At 38.9% G+C, this 20,596-nt stretch overlaps 1 protein-coding gene across 4 annotated transcripts in view; it reads left to right on the forward strand.

Moving 5' to 3' along the window:
• The first annotated feature begins 3,248 nt into the window (after positions 1-3,248).
• LOC308703323 (protein NLRC3-like) overlaps positions 3,249-20,596 on the forward strand; it is a 161,506-nt gene continuing 144,158 nt past the window's right edge. For all 4 annotated transcript variants that reach the window (XM_081386711.1, XM_081386708.1, XM_081386712.1 and 1 more), the window contains exons 1-4: positions 3,249-3,442; positions 4,538-4,634; positions 4,995-5,108; positions 14,256-14,381. In XM_081386711.1, the coding sequence (XP_081242837.1) occupies positions 4,585-4,634; positions 4,995-5,108; positions 14,256-14,381 (290 nt within the window). In that variant the 5' untranslated portion in view covers positions 3,249-3,442; positions 4,538-4,584. The remainder of the gene's footprint in view (positions 3,443-4,537; positions 4,635-4,994; positions 5,109-14,255; positions 14,382-20,596) is intronic.

Here is a 20,596-nt window from a genome sequence, read left to right on the forward strand (position 1 = left end):
TACGAGTGACAATGTATTTACCAGTTTTGGGCTTTTATCTGTTTATGCTACGTTTAAATTCACAATTTGTATATACCATGGTATACGTATACTGTAATCATTCAGTACCATAGTATTACCTTCTGATACCATCGCTGTAACAGTGCCGTTTTAAGATTAGGACTTTTATTTAAAGGGATAGTTCACCCAAAAATGCTAATTATGTCATTTACGTTACTTAAAAAAATGATGATATAATGAAGTATAAAAAACTCACCCTCATGTTGTTCCAAACCTGTAAGAGTTTCTTTCTTCAGTTGAACACAAAATTAGATATTTTGAAGAATGTTGGAGACCAGAGTGTTAATGGACCCCATTGACTTCCATTCCAGGAAAAATAAATACTATAGAAGTCAATGGGTGTCGCCAACTGTCAGAATGTTCATTTTTGGGTGAACTATCTCTTTAAATCACATTTAAATCAGGTAGGTCTATGTGTATAATAAATTTCATTTTACAGTATTTTTTATAAATGTAAAAAAATATATATGATCCTGTAATCTGAGACTTTTTGCAAGTCATGTTTGAAAGCAAAAAGAAGTTACACATTTTAAAAGACTAAGGCTGCATCCAAAAATCGCATACTTCCTACTATATAGTAGGCGAAAAACAGTATGTGACGAGAAGAAGTATGTCCGAATTCACAGTCCTCATGAAAGAGAAGGCAAAAAGCACCCGGATAACTACTGGCGAGATTCATAATTATTATTTTTTTTTTTATTGCAAATTTTAACAAACATGCTATACAAAGACAGACAAACTTTCAGACAATAAACAAGTTATAGTTTAATGGTCAACAAGAAAAAATGTATAAAGAACCCTAATTTACCTATTAAAAATGATTTGCCAAGAGATGTAAAAGAAAGAAAAAAAGAGAAAAAAATTATACAAGAGGGGCCACAAAAATGAATAAAAGCATATTATAAAAGAATATTAAACATGGCACAAATTCTAGATGTTTTTATAGCTTTCTTATTTACAGACATTGACACTGTATTTAAGTACAAATTCAATTCTTGTTTGAAGATGTCAAAGTGGGGTTTACTTTTTGTATTATTACATTTATAGATATAAAACTTTCCTATGAATAAAAGGAGGTTAATACAAACACTTGCTTTGATTAGATTCTTGTCTTAATATAAAACCCCAGAATAATGTGTCTGTAAGATAAGGAAAGATCCCAGAACACCTTTTGGACAATCAAGGCATTAACATTACTCCAGAAAGACAGAGCGAAAGGACAACCCCAAAACAAATAGCTGAAGTGTGAATATGATTTAAACTTTACTATCCCATGAGGCCACGGGACAGGATTTATTATGACAGTGAAGCGACGGTGGGTCACATGATAATGACATCATGGAGAATGTACATTCATACTACACACACTCATACTAAACATACTTTTTTAGCAGTTGTGAAGTAATTACTTATTCAAAACAAGAAACTACTCAAGAGAGCATGAGATTTCTGACGCAGCCATACTGTTTTTCGTCTACTATATAATAGTGAAGAATGCGATTTCGGATACAGCCTAAAATGAAACTGTTTGTCAAATAATTTTTCACCACCAGATGTCGCACATGTGTTTTTCTCGGTTGCACAAGTGTTCTGCTCACTGTACACTGAATATGTTGTGTACTATGTTGAATGTTTCCCCCAAAGTGCAGAAACAGAATCCAATTCAATTTAAACAGAATTGTTTTCATACCATGTCCAGTTATGAGCTCAGACATAAAAACACATTTTATTTTCATCCAAATAAATATGCATTTCAACAGATGAATAGGTCATCAAGCGTTCTTCATGCACACTGTACATTTACACACTGTGTTCAAACTGTGATAGTGTGAATATTCCACTCAGACTGACTGACAGACATGCCTTCAAAGAGACCCAAGAGCAGCGGCGCCAGTAAAATCAAGAAGAAAGATACAAGTATTCTGTCCAAATGAACAATTTCTTCTTCTTATTAATATTCCTTATTTCTCTCATGAGACAGATGTAGCACTGTTGGCATCGTTTATAGCTATAATCAAAATAATTATTCACTCTCCAATGCATCTTTTGGTTTCTAATGTCTTACTTTTTTATTCTTTGCAGATAAAAAAAAAAAAAATGAAACCCCAGATGAAGGTGCATCAGAATCTGGCAAGTGTCTCATATCACTCTTATAGCATCATATTCAGCACTTTTTTGTTCACCGTCTTGCACCAAAAACAGTCATAATCAGATTCTCAGATCTGTGTAGAGCATCTGTTTCCAGCATGTGTCCACTCGTTCCTTTCCATTCAGCCAGTGTCTGTGATCAGATTAAAGATACAGAGACACACACACACACACACACACACACACACACACACACACACACACACACACACACACACACACACACACACACTGAATAAAAATACTCTGTATAAAAGCTTGAGTTACCTTGATTTATTTTCTTGTGCTGAAGAGCAGATGTGCCTGAAGTTTCATCTTCAACTAATACGTCCTTTTCACTATTATTTCCATGATTACCAAGTAAACAAAATATTTAAGGTGGATCTATTGAAGTGGATTTTGTTGAAGGAGGTGGAAATGATGGAAAACCTGGGGACAGACTTATTTCATTCCAAAAATAGTTTAAAATGATGATATACATATGGCATTTCGATGAAATCCATCCTAAATCGATCCTTTAATATAATTTTCTAACATTCAAAGAGGGCCAGTCTGGGTTGGGGACAAGCATAAAACGGCAAAATCTGATAATAAACAGCCTTGCAAAAGCATTTTTAAAAGAAAAAAGTGGCAAGATTGGGTGGTTACTAGGATGTTGGAGCATGAACTTCATTATGACAATTTATTTGTGCACTTGTTTATTTATTTACAAAAAAGGCCAAGGACACAAAAGTGCCTGTAGTTGGAGAATCACCCACCAATGCATTATCCCTCATGAACTAATATAACGTCTGATGTTTGCATACGTGCATACCAGTATACCATTACCACATTCTTCGTGAATAAACATGATGTCTGATGTTTGTATACATATGTACCATCATGTCATTATGCAAATATAGTCTCAAATACAACAATTTCATTGGCTGCTGTGCGTGTTATGGTGCGTGTAGACGCGGTCAAAATCACGCGTTTCGTTTAAAGACTTTTGACCCCGATCGCCAGCCATACTCTGTTTACGTCTCTCTCTCTCTCTCTCTCTCTCTCTCTCTCTCTCTCTCTCTCTCTCTCTCTCTCTCTCTCTCTCGTCACACCATTTTAAGCATAAATGCGAAATACGACACGGAAAAAACAACATCAAAGTGTTTATCAACCATTATAAAGGGATTTAAGTGTAGTTTTATGATGTTAAAGCTGGAGGATTTGAGATCCTGTATCTTGTAAAAGTTTCAAGGTGAGTGTTAGGGCTGTCACTTTTGTGAAAAAATCCTGTTCGATTTTTGAGACATAAAACAGTTCATTGTTCGATTGTAAAATCGATTTTCCATGTCTAAAGACGTTTCCATTTTAAACACCAAATATGGTCAAATCCACGGACAACTGACAGGCATTAGGACGAACGTAAAGGGCGCTTGAGAAGCGGACAAGTCAGCAATACTTCTGATTTATTGGCGTGAAGTTTCGTGCACAATGACAAACAGGAGTGCAACATTCTCGAAAGCTGAGTGGACTGCCATAACATCAATGAAAAACATTACTGCAGTCTTCAACATGTGTTTACGATTAGAAATGTCAAACAAATTTTCGCCTATGTAGGCAATTGTAGACCGTAGCCCGAATCTGTACCTGTATGCATGAGACTGTCTGAATACTGGCAGAATTCACATTTTTATAGTAAAAAGAGACGCATTATGCAGAAGTAGGCTATATTTAGCTGTTATGTGTGTTGGTCAGAGCCTGCAGCTGCTGTGTGACGCGCGTTTGCTGCGGGCATATCGTGACGAGCTGGACGCGCTCCGAGAAAAGACCGTTAAAATCGATTCCCTATTTTCGTTTTCTAAACTTGTGTTGGTTGCATGGTCCGATCGATTGTGCAATCGATTTTCGAACGTAAAGTGACAGCCCTAGTGAGTGTTCATGTGTGACTTTCTCATATGAATCTCTGGAGGACATTTTACGTGATTGTTTGATATGAAACCTTAAATAAAGGCTTTTTTCCCACTTCAATGTTTCCTTTGTGTTTCGTGATGTTTGTGATTCTCCAGAAGTTTAGCTTATGTGTAAACATACATAGGCCAATTCACACAAACGTCAACAAACACTTTTTTTTTTTTTTTAATCGGATCAGTGTGTGTCGATGTGTGTCGGGGTTTGTTTTCTTTTTCACCCGAACATCAACGGTCGACTTGTGTGTGTGAAAAGGCCCTGTGAGCTTGAGTTAACTCAGTCACATGATCTTTTTCTCCCACACTCCAGATATGTTCAGCTAAATTATGAAGGTTGTTTAATTTAATCATTTAATTTAGTGTGTGAATGTTTCTTCATTCAGAGTCAGTGGAGGAGATCAAACTCATCAGATTCTCCTGCAGCTTCATCATGGCGGATTCACAAGGATCCAGAGATGGAGATTGTTCTCCAGGATGCAGGTACTTTCAACAAACATTACATTACCATTTCCCCCCACCTCCACCCCCCCCCCCCCCCCACCCACCACACACACACACACACACACACACACACACACACACACACACACACACACACACACACACACACACACACACACACACACACACACACACACACACACACACACACACACACACACACACAACACAACAGATCAAAGACAGTTACAGAAAAAATATGATTTTTTTGCCTATTTTTTTTTTTAAACTAAAATGAAATAGTAAAAAGATAATTGTTTCCTCAAAGTACTTTTTGATGCAGGATAAATGTATTCACAGTAATCTAAAGGATTAAACTGAATCTGTTCTCTGTTCCAGTTCAGGCCAGCAGAAGAGCTCAAACCCAGAGTCCAGCTGTGTGTCTATGAAGAGTAACTGGTCTATGGATAAGCCAATAATGTTTAAGAGTGGAGACAAACGGCCTGATCTCAGGTATATCACTTCTATAAAAGATGTGCTTATAGTGCGACACTTTTGAATTAGAATCATAATTTTTCTCAGTCAGTCAGTCTAATACTAGCAATGACATCAAGTAAATTTAAGCTGAGATCTTTTCCACCTTTATATAATGGAGTAGGTGTAAAACTGAGTGGATTTTTTAACTGCTGGTTCAGGGCCCGTATTTATCAAGCTTCTCAAAGTGACATTTTAGTCTTAAAGGGTTAGTTCACCCAAAAATGAAAATTCTGTCATTAATTACTCTCCCTCATTTCGTTCCAAACCCGTAAGACTTTTGTTCATCTTCAGAACACAAATGAAGATATTTTTTATGAAACCTGAGAGCTTTCTGTCCCTCCACTGACTGCAACTGCATTGCAACTTTCAAGGCCCAGAAATACGGTGGCCGAGAGAGCTCAACGCGCTGCAACTGAAGAAAACACATGCAAATAGAAAAACACACTTGCAAATTAAGAAAACGTCTTCATCAGTTTCACCACACGTGTGCTCCAAATACTCACAACACAACCAAATACAGAAACGCGCTGCAAAAGTTCACAACACAAACAAATCAGAAACGCGCTGCAAATAGGACAGAACACAACGGAAATGTTTCCGGGGAAGCCAATAAGTGACGGACCCAACTGGGACGTGCTTACAGAGCTGTCTACTTTAATTTAATTTAATTTATTATTTATTTTTGTTGCAAAACATACAGAGATTACACGTTTATGACTTACAACTTTGTATACAATATACAAAATGTATTTATAATATGTTCAATGTCATAAGAATAGCCTACTAATCAGAAAAGAAAATGAGCTGAAGACTAAAATAAATTAAAGAAAAAATATAGAGAAAAAGAACATGAGGGAAATATATTAATATATACATCAGTTACATTGTACACATTCATGTTATGTTAAAATAAGTTTCATTAGAAATGTTAGAATGAAGGGTCCAAATCATAGACAGTATAAGAGGTCCAAATATGAGACGGCGCTGCGTTGTCATGGGAACACCCCAGGTGAAAATAATGAGGAAATTACATTGTCTTTCGTTGCTCCCTTCATCAAGTCCGTTCCAAACGGCTACATAATGGCACAAGTGCCCCGCTCCCTCCAAAGTCCCACTTCAAGGGCTCTGCCGACTGCCCTTTTAAGGGAGTAACGTTAGGGCATAGGTAATGCTCGCGAGCAATAAAAACGTCCCAGTCCGTCACTTATTGGGTTCCCCAGAAACATTTCCGTTGTGTTCTGTCCTATTTGCAGCGCGTTTCTGATTTGTTTGTGTTGTGAGTATTTGGAGCACACATGTGTTGTGAAACTGATGAAGATATTTCTTAATTTTGCGGGTGTTATTCTATTTGCATGTGTTTTCTTTAGTTGCAGTGCGTTGAGCTCTCTCGGCCACCGTACAGAAAGGTAGTAAAAACATTGTTAAAATAGTCCATGTGACTCCAGTGGTTGGTTTGATTCGTGGTTCATCATTGGTTGTTCGTTTAACGTTCTTTCTCAAGGTAGAAAAGTCAACAGCTTAAATGATGGCTCTTAGAAAGGCTCTTTTATTTTATCAAACTGCCAAAAAACCTTAAAAAGCAAAACAAGAGAAAATTATTGTAATGCAAGCAATAAAAAAACTGCACACATCAGCTGTGGAATAAAAGAAAAGAAATGCACAATTAACTAGATTAAGGCACACTCCTGTCTTAATGTAAACCCTAAAGACAAGTGTAAGGCTGGTGCCAGTACGTCTGATTGACCCCTCAATGAAACAAAAGACCCTCATGAGAATTAACACTTGAACTACCTCCTGCATATGTAACAGGGATTTCTGTGATGCAGCACACAGTGTAGTTCACACTTCACACACACCATCTCCCCTTCATTCCCCCCTTCCTCCTCACCTGAAATACACTGAAAACCTATGCAATGTAAACTATGTACAAGAAGTATCTATGCATGTTTGATATCATTTAAAGTGTCTCAGTGCGCCTGGTAAAATGGTCTCATTCTCCCAACCATAATGAAAAGATAAAATAAGTTATAAAATATGAGAAAAGTGATGTGTCCCTTAAAGGTGTTTCCCTCCCCCAGATCCTCCATTCAGACTGTACCTCCTGTATGTAAAACAAGAACCTATTCAAATACAAATTCTGATCTCACAGTGTGAATCCCTGAATAGGGAGCCAAAATCTAATTATAATGACAGACCCACCATTTGGTAAGAATATTGAATTATCTGGGTATTTAAGCAAAAGGTGCAGAAAGTTAGAGGAGTCTGTAGGTTGACTGCCCACACAAACCATTGTGTGTAATTTTCGTTGCCAGGTAATAATTTCTACAAATTCTTCGATTCTTGAATTGTTGTTATGTTATGATTAACTGATGATTTTATTCTTGCGAATTGGATTTTGAATTATTGCTTCATTACCTGGTCAATAAATTGTAAACGTTTGATTTTATTCTGACTGACTCTGAGATTGTTTGTACTCTTATAGATTATAGAATTCGTATATTTCCACAAGTTTGCGCCAGACATTAGTGATGAGTAATAGTGGATATCAGATTCAAGTTTACTTGAATGAGGAGGGCGAGTTAATTTCCACCCAGAATAGGCATGTGCCGGTATCAAATTTTCATGCTGCGATTAATTGATTGAGCTTTTATCACGGTATACGGTATTATCACGATATTTTAATTGCTCAAGAGAAACGGATGGATTGGGAGGGGATGTAGAAAAAACAACAACTTGCATCATAGGTGTAATTGTGATTGTCAAAACATTTGGTAACTAAGGATTTTACACAATTTTCACGATTTAAATTCAATTCTTGGGATTTGATTTCAATCTTGATTCAATATTGACACTTTGGATAATTATTAGGTAGGCTACAGTAGATAGCCTACATGTTAATTTTTCTCAAGAAAAAATATATCTCACATAATGCTGTAAACATACAGAGAGCCCTGTCAGCTGGTATTATTAAAGGTTAAAAATTAACAAATTAAATTAAATATAATTTGGTTTTCATTATAATAACAATTATGACACAAGTAAAAATATAATACAAATGTAATATAGTGCACATATTTAGCAAAATACTCATCTCTATAGCTATTTCTTTCTAGTCAACCAACATGTTGGTCATTAAATGGCTTTCCTGTGGTAAATGTAACGTTCTGTGACGTAATTGTTCATCTGCAGTTTTATTGACCTCTTTTCGTGGTTGAAAAACACTGATTGATCGATATTATGTATGAGGCATAAATACCTTTCGGTAAGTTGTACTGTATCTTTAAATAAAAAGTAACAGATGATCGGTTTGCTTGAACTGAGGCGCTACAGCGATCTGTCACGTCACATTTACAAGCACCAAAACGGTATTTATTGTCTGAATTTCGTAATAAAATGGACAGAACCTGATAGCTGAGAATTTTTTTCATATCAAAAGTAACCTGCTCTGTCTAGTCTGTCGGTGTCAGTGTCCTCTTTGCTCCGTGATTTTTCTCTGCGTGAGAAAATGGATGTGTGGCACGAGAGCGTGTGAAAAGTGTAAATTGCGTGAGTCTCACGCTGAATGCGTAGAGTTGGCAGCCATGCTTTTAGAAGTGGGATAAATCCTTTATTTTACTGTCTATGGATAAATCGTCGGCAGCGTTCCTCCTTCCGCCATATTCTTCTCCTTGTGAGGATTGTTTACATTAGACTAGAGTGCGCACTGCCGCATGCACACAGTGCTGTATGTGGGGATTGTTTACATCAGAGTGCGCACGTGTTTCGCGCAGCATACACGCAGTGTTTGTTTAAAGTCCCCGTGAACCGGAAGTTGCAAACGACTTTTCTCCAGTGTAGTGACGCATTTCCGAGAGAAACGGAATAATAAATGAGGAAAATAGTGGGCGTGGCTTATTTTCCAACTAGCACCTGATTGGATCCAGATAAGTAGGTGTTTAATTCAAAAAATGGAGGCAGATCTAAACGCAAGTTTACAATCGGTTGTTGAGGATTACTCGCCACCTGAATCACCGCAATTTAGTTTGCAGCAGGAGGAGGAGGAAGATGAAGAAGAACAGGAACACACGGAGGATCATTTCGTCACGGGAATCAGACCTTACATGTTTGAGCCGTTACATGCGGAGAGTTCAAATGGTTCAAAAATTCAAAAATGCACCCCCTCGCCATCTCTCCTTTCACGCGCTGTCAAACACAGGCAGCCTGTCTACTGTCAGTTGGAGGGGCGTGGTTACGGATTAAGGAGACGCCAAATTCCTCACGCCTACGTCATCAGTGAAGGTCCTCCAATGCAGAGGGGAGGGGCATTTTCAGATTTTGATTAAAGATTATGAAGCCAAAATTTTTTTGTGTGTGGATTGACTCGCATGGATGAATTGTTCAGCACAAAACGATCAATTTAGGCGAACAAAGTGAATATAGTCAATTTTGATTTCATGGGGACTTTAAGCGGTTGATGGAAAATAAGCTTATGCGCGTTCTATAAATATAAATTCTGATCTATTATTTTTCACGGTATTTTGAAGTGCCCGCGATAACAATATCGTGCATTTTCATTACCGCGATTTATAGCATTACCGAATACCGGCACATGTCTAACCCAGAATCAGCTAATGCTGTTTGATCAACCTGGATTCGGGTGCGCTCCACAACCTCTGTTTTCTTTTAATGTTCTTTTAGATAAGTGTACGTGGATATACCACGGGCTTGACTAAACCAAAGCCATTTTAAGAAAAGTTGATCAGCTAACGTCTTTTAAAGGGGACATATCATGCTAAATCCACTTTTTTAGCCCTTAGGGACTGTTCGTTATTTATTTAAGGGGCCACCGGAGGAGTTTTGAGATCTGTTGTCAAAAAAGACATGACCCTCCCTTCGCCAGCAATAAATTTTTCTATGACCCTCCAAAATCATTGTGAAAAAAGGCATGACCCTCCCCAATAATTTATTGATTAGCCTACTGCTGTACTGGTTTGTGCTTGGCAAAGATGTTCAGAAAGCCATTGTTTGTTTGTTTTTTAAACCATATAAACTCTTGCTTTCTCATCTTACTAGGGCTGTAACGATAGACCAAACCTACGATTCGGTTCGTATCACGATTTTTGATTTTAGATTAGAAAAAAAAAAAACATGTTTTCGGAGCTGTTGCGGTGTGACTCGTTCGGTGGCGTTGCGAATAAAGCATCTAAAAGCTGTCACAAAGAACCGGCAAATGTAATGATTATTAATATGTCAAATATAGCTAGGTTTATTAATAAACAAGTGTTTTCTGTGTCTACTGCAAAGATGAACTTGACGATGCGTCGCGATCTTCTCAGAACGCGCCAGAGTGAAATGCACATTTCATAAGCAGAAAGCAGTCTGTTTTCCTTCGTTATGAATTGTTCTGTTTAAAAGTAGACATTTCAAGCTTTCTATATATTCCTCAGGTCTGTGAGGCAAGTAGCATAGCCTACCTTACGCTGAGTTTCGGTTCATTTATGAGACAAGAGTCCAGTTCACTCGCCCGCGCCTCCGTGTCATGATTATCTATTTTCTATTTAGACTAAACTACTTCTTTATTAAATCCAGATGAAACAATGATTAAAATTAAGATAAAATTAATAAAAAACGAAATTCACTTTAAAGAAAGGCTTTGTGCTTTTGCGCTAGTTGTGGTGTAGGTCTGTATTTTATGTTAACCTAAATAATACTAATAGTAATTTAAAGATGTGGTAGCCCTACATCTTCATCGTGGAAACAAAATAAGAATGGAAACTAAAATATGGCAGTATCGCTATACAGCGCACATTCTATCAGCTGCAGTTCTGGCGCCTCAGTCCCAATACTGTAAAACTCGACGTACATTCACGTCACACATGTTAATGCAGCGCTAGAGTTACACTCACAGGACTGTGCACTTATTCGCAAATTACAAAAGTTCATTATTTGCTCGTGCTTTAAAGCTTTGCCGGGTAAACATTTCTTTGGCGTTCTGTTCTGACATGATGCACTTTTTCTAAGCGCGAACTGAAGTGCGCGCGCACTGTCAAACAGCGCCAAACTGGATTTTTGTTGGGTCAGACCCATCTGATATCGAAGGGGGGCTGATAACGCGAGATCAACATGGAGCTAAATGGAAAAAAATAGCACCAAACAAGCCACTTTGAAATGTTGTTGTTTTCATGAATATAAAAGTTGGGTGACCCTCCCCCTAGACTAAAAAAAGTTGGATGACCCTCCCCTTAACAAAGAATAAAAAGACATGACCCTCCCCTATTTTCCTCCGGTGGCCCCTTCCATAAATACCGAACGGTCCCTTATATGCATTTTGTTGTATATTTGGAGTGTTTAGAAGTACAGAAAAGTTGAAATTATTCTCTTCAGGTGCTTTGTTGATATCTTTATATTCTGTTTTGGTCATATTTTTCAACCTGTTCCGATTTTTCTGTTCTCTATGACGTTTTTTGAACTATTACGTCACAGTATTTGCAGCGGAACTGCCAAATAAGGACATTGACTTCCGGCCCAACACTTGTGGGTTACTACATCCAACAACCGAACATTTACCCTCTCGTAACTTCTGCATCCTTTAGCTTGGACTACAAAATTGCAGCGAGAAATAAAAATGGCGGATTGCAAACGGTTGTTGGATGTAGTAACCCACACGCTTCATTACACCGTCTAATGTCGATTAACTGGCGCGCTTGTGGCGGCGCATGTTTAACTGAAAGAACGAGCAGAGAGAGAGAGACCCGGTCGTGCGCACGCACTCTCTCTCTCTTCGGAGCCAGGCGAAAGTGTAAACAAGACACCGTCTCCAAACTAGACGCTGTGGTATGAAGTGTCTCAATTGTATTTAAAGAGACCGGACCAAAACGAGTTGCTCTCAGACGCACATCAGAAAAGGGGCCTGTGGAGCTATAATAATGAGGAATTCAGACCCAAGCATTGCAGTTCCGCTTTATATAGACTACAAATGTATGATTTATATGTGAAAAGGAACGATTTAAATCATGATATGTCTCCTTTAAAGGAGAACTCCGGTCAATTTTAACATTGAGCTCATTTTTTTGTACATTTGGAGTGCTGTCAATACAGAGAACAACGACAAAAATCGGTGTTGCCTACACCGAGTTATTCTATTTTTAAAATTTGCACCCTGTTGACTTCAATGGGGCAAGTACTAAACCTGCTTTTAGCCTCTTAACATCCTTGATGTGTCATTACAAGTGCACAGAAAATATGAGTGATTCCTTCTGAGTGAACACGAGTGGATCTGACTGCTGTAGATGTGAAAGATATGTATAAAAATTATGTTATTTAAGCCAGCGCAAATACCTGTTTACATCCTGTTTTTCGGTTGAAGTCCAAAGTAATCAATTGCCGAGTTCACGCGCGTGATCATAGGTAACTAAACCTATGCGCGTGAACTCGGCAATCGATTACTTTGGACTTCATACGCATGCCGTTCATTCGTCAATAAACAGAAACCCGAGAAGGAAAAACTTACTAGTATTCCTCAGCTCGTATTCCTCGTATTCCTCATTATTCCTCACAGCGCTGCAAGACGGTGTAAGCAAGTAATGTTCTGAATAAACTTGTGTTTTGGTTTTCTCGAGCTGATGGGGGCGTTCACAGGATTGCGCGGATTACCTCAGCCATTTGCGTTTGAATAGCGCACGCTCTCCGTGGGCGGAGTCACATTACATTTGAATTAGCTCTAATTAGGTCGACTGGAATCGCTCTCTTTTAATACAGATTTCACAAGATGAGAATATTTGTTTTTTATATAAATTACTTCATTTAAAAGAAGAGATTTCAAGCTTCATAAAGACATATATCACTTGTATGTGTGAGAAGTATTCACTGAGTTATGGTTCATTTTCGGACGCGTTTCAGAATGGACTACACGGACAGAGAGAAGGCAGAACTCGCTTCGTGTTAATTTTTCTTTATTTGTCGAAAAGCACAACACTATGTTTTTATTGTGAGTATACACAAAAATAATACACATTTAACAGAATCGATTGATGTATGGAACTCCTATGGAAAATCAAAGTCAACAGAGTATTCATGAGTTTCTTTTACACTGATAAAAAAAAAGCGAGCTGGTATCGCCGGCGATACCGTCGACCTCAGGGGGTTAAATCATCCACGATCAAAAATTGTGATATCGCATAAGCACAAGTATAAAACGACTGTTATCATGTCTGAAAACAAACACTAGTAACGGAGTTTACAAAACCGTATCGCACGCGTGCTACAGTGGGACATTTATTCATCGCACAGACCAATCTTTTCGTAACTGTACAGCCCTGCAATGAGTATCACAATGTATTCTTTTGAAAATTATGTATTGAATGATTATTAGTGTTGAATGTAAACTCCTCTTAGGAATTTCACCATTCAATGGGAATTTATCTGAGCATTTTCTTAAATAAGGAAATCTATTCAGTGATTGGTCCATGCCTATGTCATCATCCAAAATCCCGTTTGTGGCACAGCAAAGTGTTGTGAATCATCTCTAAGACTGACACTTAAGATTTAGTCCTACACTTCACTTAAGTTACGACTGAGATGCTTGATAACTAACTTCTAAGCACAGCTTTGAGCCAAGAGTTGTTTTACTCTTAAGTCCATTCTTAGCAGTGTTCTTGTGAGTAATTCCCAGAGGCTTGATAAATACGGGTTCAGATTTGTTGAAAGCTTCACGGTGTCTGGTCAGAACAGTGATGTTTCACAGCAAGAGTAGTAGCGTTACTAGAGTACAGTAAGGTGGTTTATCTTTAAAGCTCAGCTAAACATTGGTCTCTTTAGTCGGTTGAGCCTTCGTCCTCCATTGTGCCTTTGAGAAGAGTCATGTGATCATGGTTGATGTTCATCTGAGTTGAATCATTCTATAATTCTATAGTTGATTTCAATTTGTTTGCTTTGAATTCCTAATTCCTAATATTACCGGTTTTCTCAGTCGCTTTGGTACAATTGTTGAATCATGCTTAACATTTTTAAACCAGTGAGTTAATTTCTCAAAATAATTGTAATCAAAGTTTGAAACACAGTGCAAAACAGTTACAGACATTAAAGCAAAAGTACACAACATTTATGTGGTCTTTTATAAGTCTGTATTCTTTATATTTTACTTAGTTTTAAACCCAGTTCAGTCCAGCAGAAGAGCTCAAACCCAGAGTCCAGCTGTGTGTCTATGAAGAGTAACTGGTCTATGGATCCACCACTACAGTTTAAGAGTGCAGACAAACGGCCTGATCTCAGGTATATCATTTCTATAAAAGATGTGCTTATTGTATTTTATTTGTATGAAATTGTTATTAACCTGTTAAGCTGCAACCCCACTTTTGAAAAATCCCCAGAAATGGCATACCCAAACTGAAACAGATACAGTTCATGAACCCTTTGTACTAAAAGCACAAGTATGATCTCATTTGAAAGCTGACACCTGGCAGTTTATTGTAAATGTAGAATTAATTATTGTCATAATTACAAAAATTGTTATGAATAGCTTGAAAGTTTTGTAAAGTTATTAGAAATTAATTTTTATGAAACATCCTCATGAAAATAAAATTGAAGTTGACACTGGAGCAGTCTAGAAATGCACTGCAGCTAAAGCCACATGTCTAAACATTTTATGTTTAAAATCTGAAGATAATAAGTCCAAAACTCTGTATTTAGTTAAATGTTTTTCAAGACCATGTCATGTGACTTTATTTTGATTTGACGCTAAAATGCTTCTGATGTTTATTGTCATCTTCTTACCATCTATGCAGTATATTGTCTCTATTGTTTTGTGGTGCAAACGATCCCCATTCAGTCTCAGTCTCCCCCTGCACACATTCACACCTCTCCAGCCTGGTTATGGCTTTAAATATGCATTTCTTTTGTCTGCATTATAGTTACTAACGACTGGCTATTCACAGGCTATTCATAGGGTTCCAGTCCCTAATTTCTTTTCTCAAAGTTCACGTCACCTTTTAAACTGTATCAAATGCATTTCTTGAATAAGGAAACATTTCAGAAATCATTCACAAAGTCATAAAAGTATAACTTTTAGGTTGCAGGTGCACCTAGGTTCTAGCTAGCATGTTAGCTTAGCACACCATCAATACACAACAATTTATGAGATTAAAACCATGTTTGTGCTTCAAACTTACTTTATAACACTTTAAAAGTGTTTTAAATAATCTTCTGTGATCTAATTTGGCTTCAGATAAAAAAATCAGACAGAAAATATACTATTGTATGGTATTCTGCACAATGACAGTCTATATAGATTAGCATTACATTATAAATATAATCTTTTATTATGGAAATACCTGGCTTTGCTTGAAAAACAACTCAAATATCATTGCAATCATGTTTATTGTCTTCAAAACGTCTTTATCTGCATGTAACAGCGCAAACTCTGTAGCTTTGTGTGTATCAGTGACGTCCTGGAATGTCACATGATCATGGCTCTTCTTCATGTTCCATATATGGACTATTATTGTGCATAATAGCGCCCTCAGGCTATTGGTATGAATTGAAAACACAGTATTGGAGATTCTAAGCATTTATAATGATTACATCGACGCATTTGGGTATAAATTCGATAAATATTATTCCTGTCTATAGAAATCTGATGAAAACCTATGAAAATATATCAATATTTCTCCAAATCTGCACATTTTTGAGCTAAAGCCCTGAGGGACGTTGTTTTGTGTATCGCTGTCATGACGACGGCACGGGAGTTTTTTATGAATGAAAGCGGCTGACGCACATAATTCATATTAAAGGTATCGACTCATTTTTTAATTTCATAACTCCTGACACAAATTAAGAAATAACTGTCGCTATAAGTTTCTCAGAATACAATAGTGGTCAAATACTAAAACTTGAGTCTTATATCTTTTTAATGATGTATAGTTTGTCAAGGTATAACATTAAATCTGATAGTAACTTTGAACTATATATAAAAAAAAACGCTTCAGTGCGCCGACGCACTGGCAACGGTTAACAGGTTAAATATACAGCAGTTTAATGAGTTACAATCTTGCTGGTTTCGGTCTATTAATGATCATCATTGTGCTCTTGTGTAAAGCTCTATGTGTGTTGCCATTAAGGCAAAATGTTAGGGACTTTTAATTTGATAGAGACTTTTATTTTGATTTGATGTAGACCTGGAGTTTGGGGTTAGAGGTTATTTCCTGTACAGAAGTAAGGAAGGTGACAGAATGTGAGCACATGTAATCCATTTGTTGTTAGCACTAGAGGCAATGTCATAAGTACAAAATTAATTTTTATGTTAATAAGTTAATGTTACAATACTGTTTAAAAAGAAAAGACTACACATAGTTATAATATTTATTTACATGTATGTACAGGTATATTTCATTAGACAAGATTTATGTTAAAACAGTCAAACTTTATTTCTTTGTTACAGTTTTCACTCTGTCATGTAAGATGATGTTGAAGCCACAGTAAACAGCAAGAAATCGCTCACTACGACTTGTCGTCATTTTGCATCAGAGTTAGCTGGTTGTATAGCTACAGTTGCTACACTGCAGTGAGGACAACACAGTGAAAAGACAGAGAAAAGTTAGTGTTGAACATCGTGGCAAGATGGAAGGAAAACGTGCTAAGTCTTCCGTAGCAAGTGGAAGTTCTCACTCATCTGCGTCATAGAGGAGTGCAGTAATCCGTGCACGGGCTAAAGCAGCAGCTGCTAAAGTTCGTGCTGAATATGCAGAAAAAGAGGCTAAAGCTAAAATAGAAAAGGCAGCTAAAGAAGCTGAATCACAGTTGGAGAAGATAAAAAAAGAGACTGAGCTTGAAACACTCGCCATGTGTCGTGAAGCAGCGGCTGCTGAAGCTGAAGCAGCCGTTTGGGAATCGGCTGACTCAATTGCGAAGTGTATTCTGTTGGATGAATCAGGCTCGAAAGGAGAAGATAAAATGGAGCGGACGAGCGAATACGTCCAAACTCATTTTGGCCCAACTAGCTCCCCAAAGCGAGAAGCTATGAATGCTTGGTCTCAGGCTTTTCAGCCTGCTACAGATGGCACTCTCATTTTCAGTCCGAACAATCCCTTCTCTTCATACCAGCAGGTTCCTGTTTCTTCACATGAGCTTCGACAGGCTAATAACATAGGAAATGGGAATTTATCAGAGGATGGTCTAGACGATGCTTATGTTCCACCGGCAGCCAAACTGTCATATGGTCAGACTTTATATGACAGAGAGGATGCTCAAGTCGATTCAAAGAAGTTTCATACTGACTTGAATATTTCTGCTCAGTGCTATTACCCCCAGCTAAAAACTGACCAGAGCGTGTCTGCAACTGAACATCTTGCGCAATATTTAGCGCGACGTGACCTGGTGAGTGCAAGCTTGTATGAGTTTGATGATAAACCAGAAAATTATTGTGCTTGGCAGTCTTCATATAAAAATGTTACACAAGGGCTGGGTCTCACTGCTAATGAGGAGCTAGACTTAATGACTCGATGGCTTGGCAAAGAATCCAGCAATCAAGTGAAACGTCTGCGTTCAGTGCACGTAGCAAGTCCAGACATAGCACTCAGAAAAGCCTGGGAACATCTTCAGGAATGTTACGCAGCACCAGAGGTAGTTGAAAAGGCCCTCTTCACTCGACTTGACAAGTTCCCCAAGGTTTTGGCGAAAGAATATCTGAAGCTAAGAGAGTTAGCAGATCTGCTGATGGAAGTGCAGTGTGCTAAGGAAGACGGCTACTTTCCAGGTTTGTCCTACCTGGATACTGCACAAGGCATTGAAACTATAGTAACCAAGCTGCTTTATGGACTTCAGGAAAAATGGATTTCTGCGGGTTCAAAGTATAAAGAAGAAAATGGAGGACGGTTTCCACCATTTGAATTCTTTACCAGATTCATGTGCTATGAGGCAAAGAAAAGGAATGATCCCAGTTTTGCCCTTTTAAATGCTAGCGGATCTGCTGTAAAGGCTGAAAGTCCCCAATTTAAAAGCACCAAGAACCCCATTGCAGTTCATAAGACCAATGTCTCCCCAGCAGAGTCGAGCACTTCCAGTGATCCAAATAAGAGCTGCCCAATACATGCAAAGCCACATCCCCTGAAGAAGTGCAAAGCCTTTAGAGCCAAAGATCTTCAAGACAGGAAAGCCTTTCTGAAGGAGAGAGGATTCTGCTTTAAATGCTGTGGCTCAAATAAATGTGGCGAAGGACTGCACTGCAGTAGTGAAATGTTCTGAGTGTGACAGCACCAAGCATGTCTCAGCTATGCATCCGGGCCCTCCACCAAAGATCACTGCTCCTGTTACCTCGCCACAGAATGGCGGGGAGGGAGAAGAGGGTAACGACAGCAGGGAAATCGTCAGCTCAAGCTGCACTGAAGTATGTGGTGCAGGACAAGTTGGGAGGTCATGTTCCAAGATATGCCTAGCAAAGGTGTATCACAAGGGCTGCCCAGATAAAGCTATCAAGGCATATATCGTTTTAGATGACCAAAGCAACCGGTCATTGGTGAGGTCCAGTTTCTTTGACCTTTTCAACATTCAGAGTAAGCCATATCCTTACTTACTGAGAATGTGCTACGGCACATATGAAACATTTGGCTGAAGGGCTGAAGATTTTATGGTCAAAGCACTTGATGGGAAAGTGACAATCCCTCTTCCCCCACTTATTGAATGTAACGACTTACCTGACAACCGGGCTGAAATTCCCACGCCGAACGCCGCTCTTCATCAACCTCACCTCATCAAGGTAGCAGAACACATTCCCGAGTTGGACCCTACTGCGGAGATCCTCCTGCTGCTTGGTAGAGATATAATTAGAGTGCACAAGGTAAGGGAACAAGTAAATGGCCCTCCCAACACCCCCAACACACACGGTTCCGAAAGGAAAAGGTAGCTGTTATGGCAGACATACAGCAGATGTTTTACTGCTTCCTCGTAGAACAAAAACATAGGAACTATATGAGATTCCCATGGTTTAAGAACAATGATGTGGCAAGTAAAGTCGTAGACTACAGGATGAAGGTCCATGTGTTTGGGAACAGCCCGTCTCCAGCAGTGGCAATTTATGGGCTTAGAAGAGCTGTCAGAAAGGGTGCGCAAAGATATGGACAAGACACCGTCAACTTTGTTGAGCGCCACTTTTATGTTGATGACGGTCTTTGTTCAGTCCCTACTGATGCTGAAGCCATTGACTTGCTGCGTAGGACTCAGGCTTCATTGGCTGAGTCCAACCTTAGGCTCCACAAGTTTGCATCGAACAGTCCGGCTGTCTTGGCAGCCTTTCCGAGTGAGGACTGTGTGGCAGCTGGAAAAGAGGTAGACCTCTGTGGGAAAGAGTCACGCATCCAACGCAGCTTAGGCCTCCTGTGGGAGGTAGCTAGGGACACATTCACCTTCTCTGTGTCAACTGACGTAAAACCGTTTACCCGCCGTGGAGTTCTCTCCCTGGTGAACAGTGTTTTTGATCCCTTGGGTTTTTTGGCTCCGGTCGTAATCCAAGGAAGAGCCCTTCTCAGAGAGCTGAATTCTGAGGCTTCAGAGTGGGACTCTCCATTACCTGAAGATAAATTAGGCAAGTGGGAGGCTTGGCGAAACTCACTTCAAGAGTTGAAGCACTTCCATATACCAAGGATGTACACTGGCATCTCTCTAACCAAAGCCGAACGAGTGGAACTCTGTGTGTTCTGTGATGCTTCTACAATGGCCATTGGGGCTGTAGCCTATTTGAAGACCATCCAAGAAGGCATTGTTGACATTAGATTTCTCATGGGGAAGTCTAAACTTGCTCCTCAATCAGAGCCAACCATACCGAGACTTGAAGTGTGTGCTGCGGTTTTGGCTGTGGAAATGGCCGAACTGATTCAGGAAGAACTGGACTTGAAGTTAGATTCCATCAAATTCTACACGGATAGCAGAGTGGTCCTTGGATACATTCATAACCAATCCAGACGGTTTTATGTATATGTCCACAATCGAGTCCAGCGTATTCGCCAGACCACAAATCCTGAACAGTGGCACTACGTACGCACAGAGGACAATCCGGCTGATATTGCGTCAAGGTCTGTTCCAGCATCACGTCTCACACAAACAATGTGGTTCAGCGGACCTACCTTTTTGCGTAAGCCTTCCATTCAACCAGAGCCTATTCAGTCATTCAGTTTAGTCTCACCAGAACTGGATGAAGAGATTCGTCCAGATGTGAAGAATTATGCCACCCAGCTACAGGAGAAAGGTCTCAGCATAGAGCGTTTTGAGAGGTTCTCCACCTTTGACACACTCCAGCGAGCTGTGGCACTCTTAATTCACATTGCAAGATCTTTCAAGCTCCCTAACATCATGGACAAATGTAGGGGATGGCATAAATGTGAGCTGCCTCGCTCTCCGGATGAGCTTTCCCAAGCCAGAGAAGTCATCATTAGAGCCGTTCAGAGGAAAGCATTTGGAAAGGAATTTGAAGCTCTAGAAAGTGACAAGCCAATTCCTTT

The sequence above is a fragment of the Scardinius erythrophthalmus genome (assembly GCF_964197995.2).
Source record: "Scardinius erythrophthalmus genome assembly, chromosome: 15".
Lineage (NCBI taxonomy): Eukaryota > Metazoa > Chordata > Actinopteri > Cypriniformes > Leuciscidae > Scardinius > Scardinius erythrophthalmus.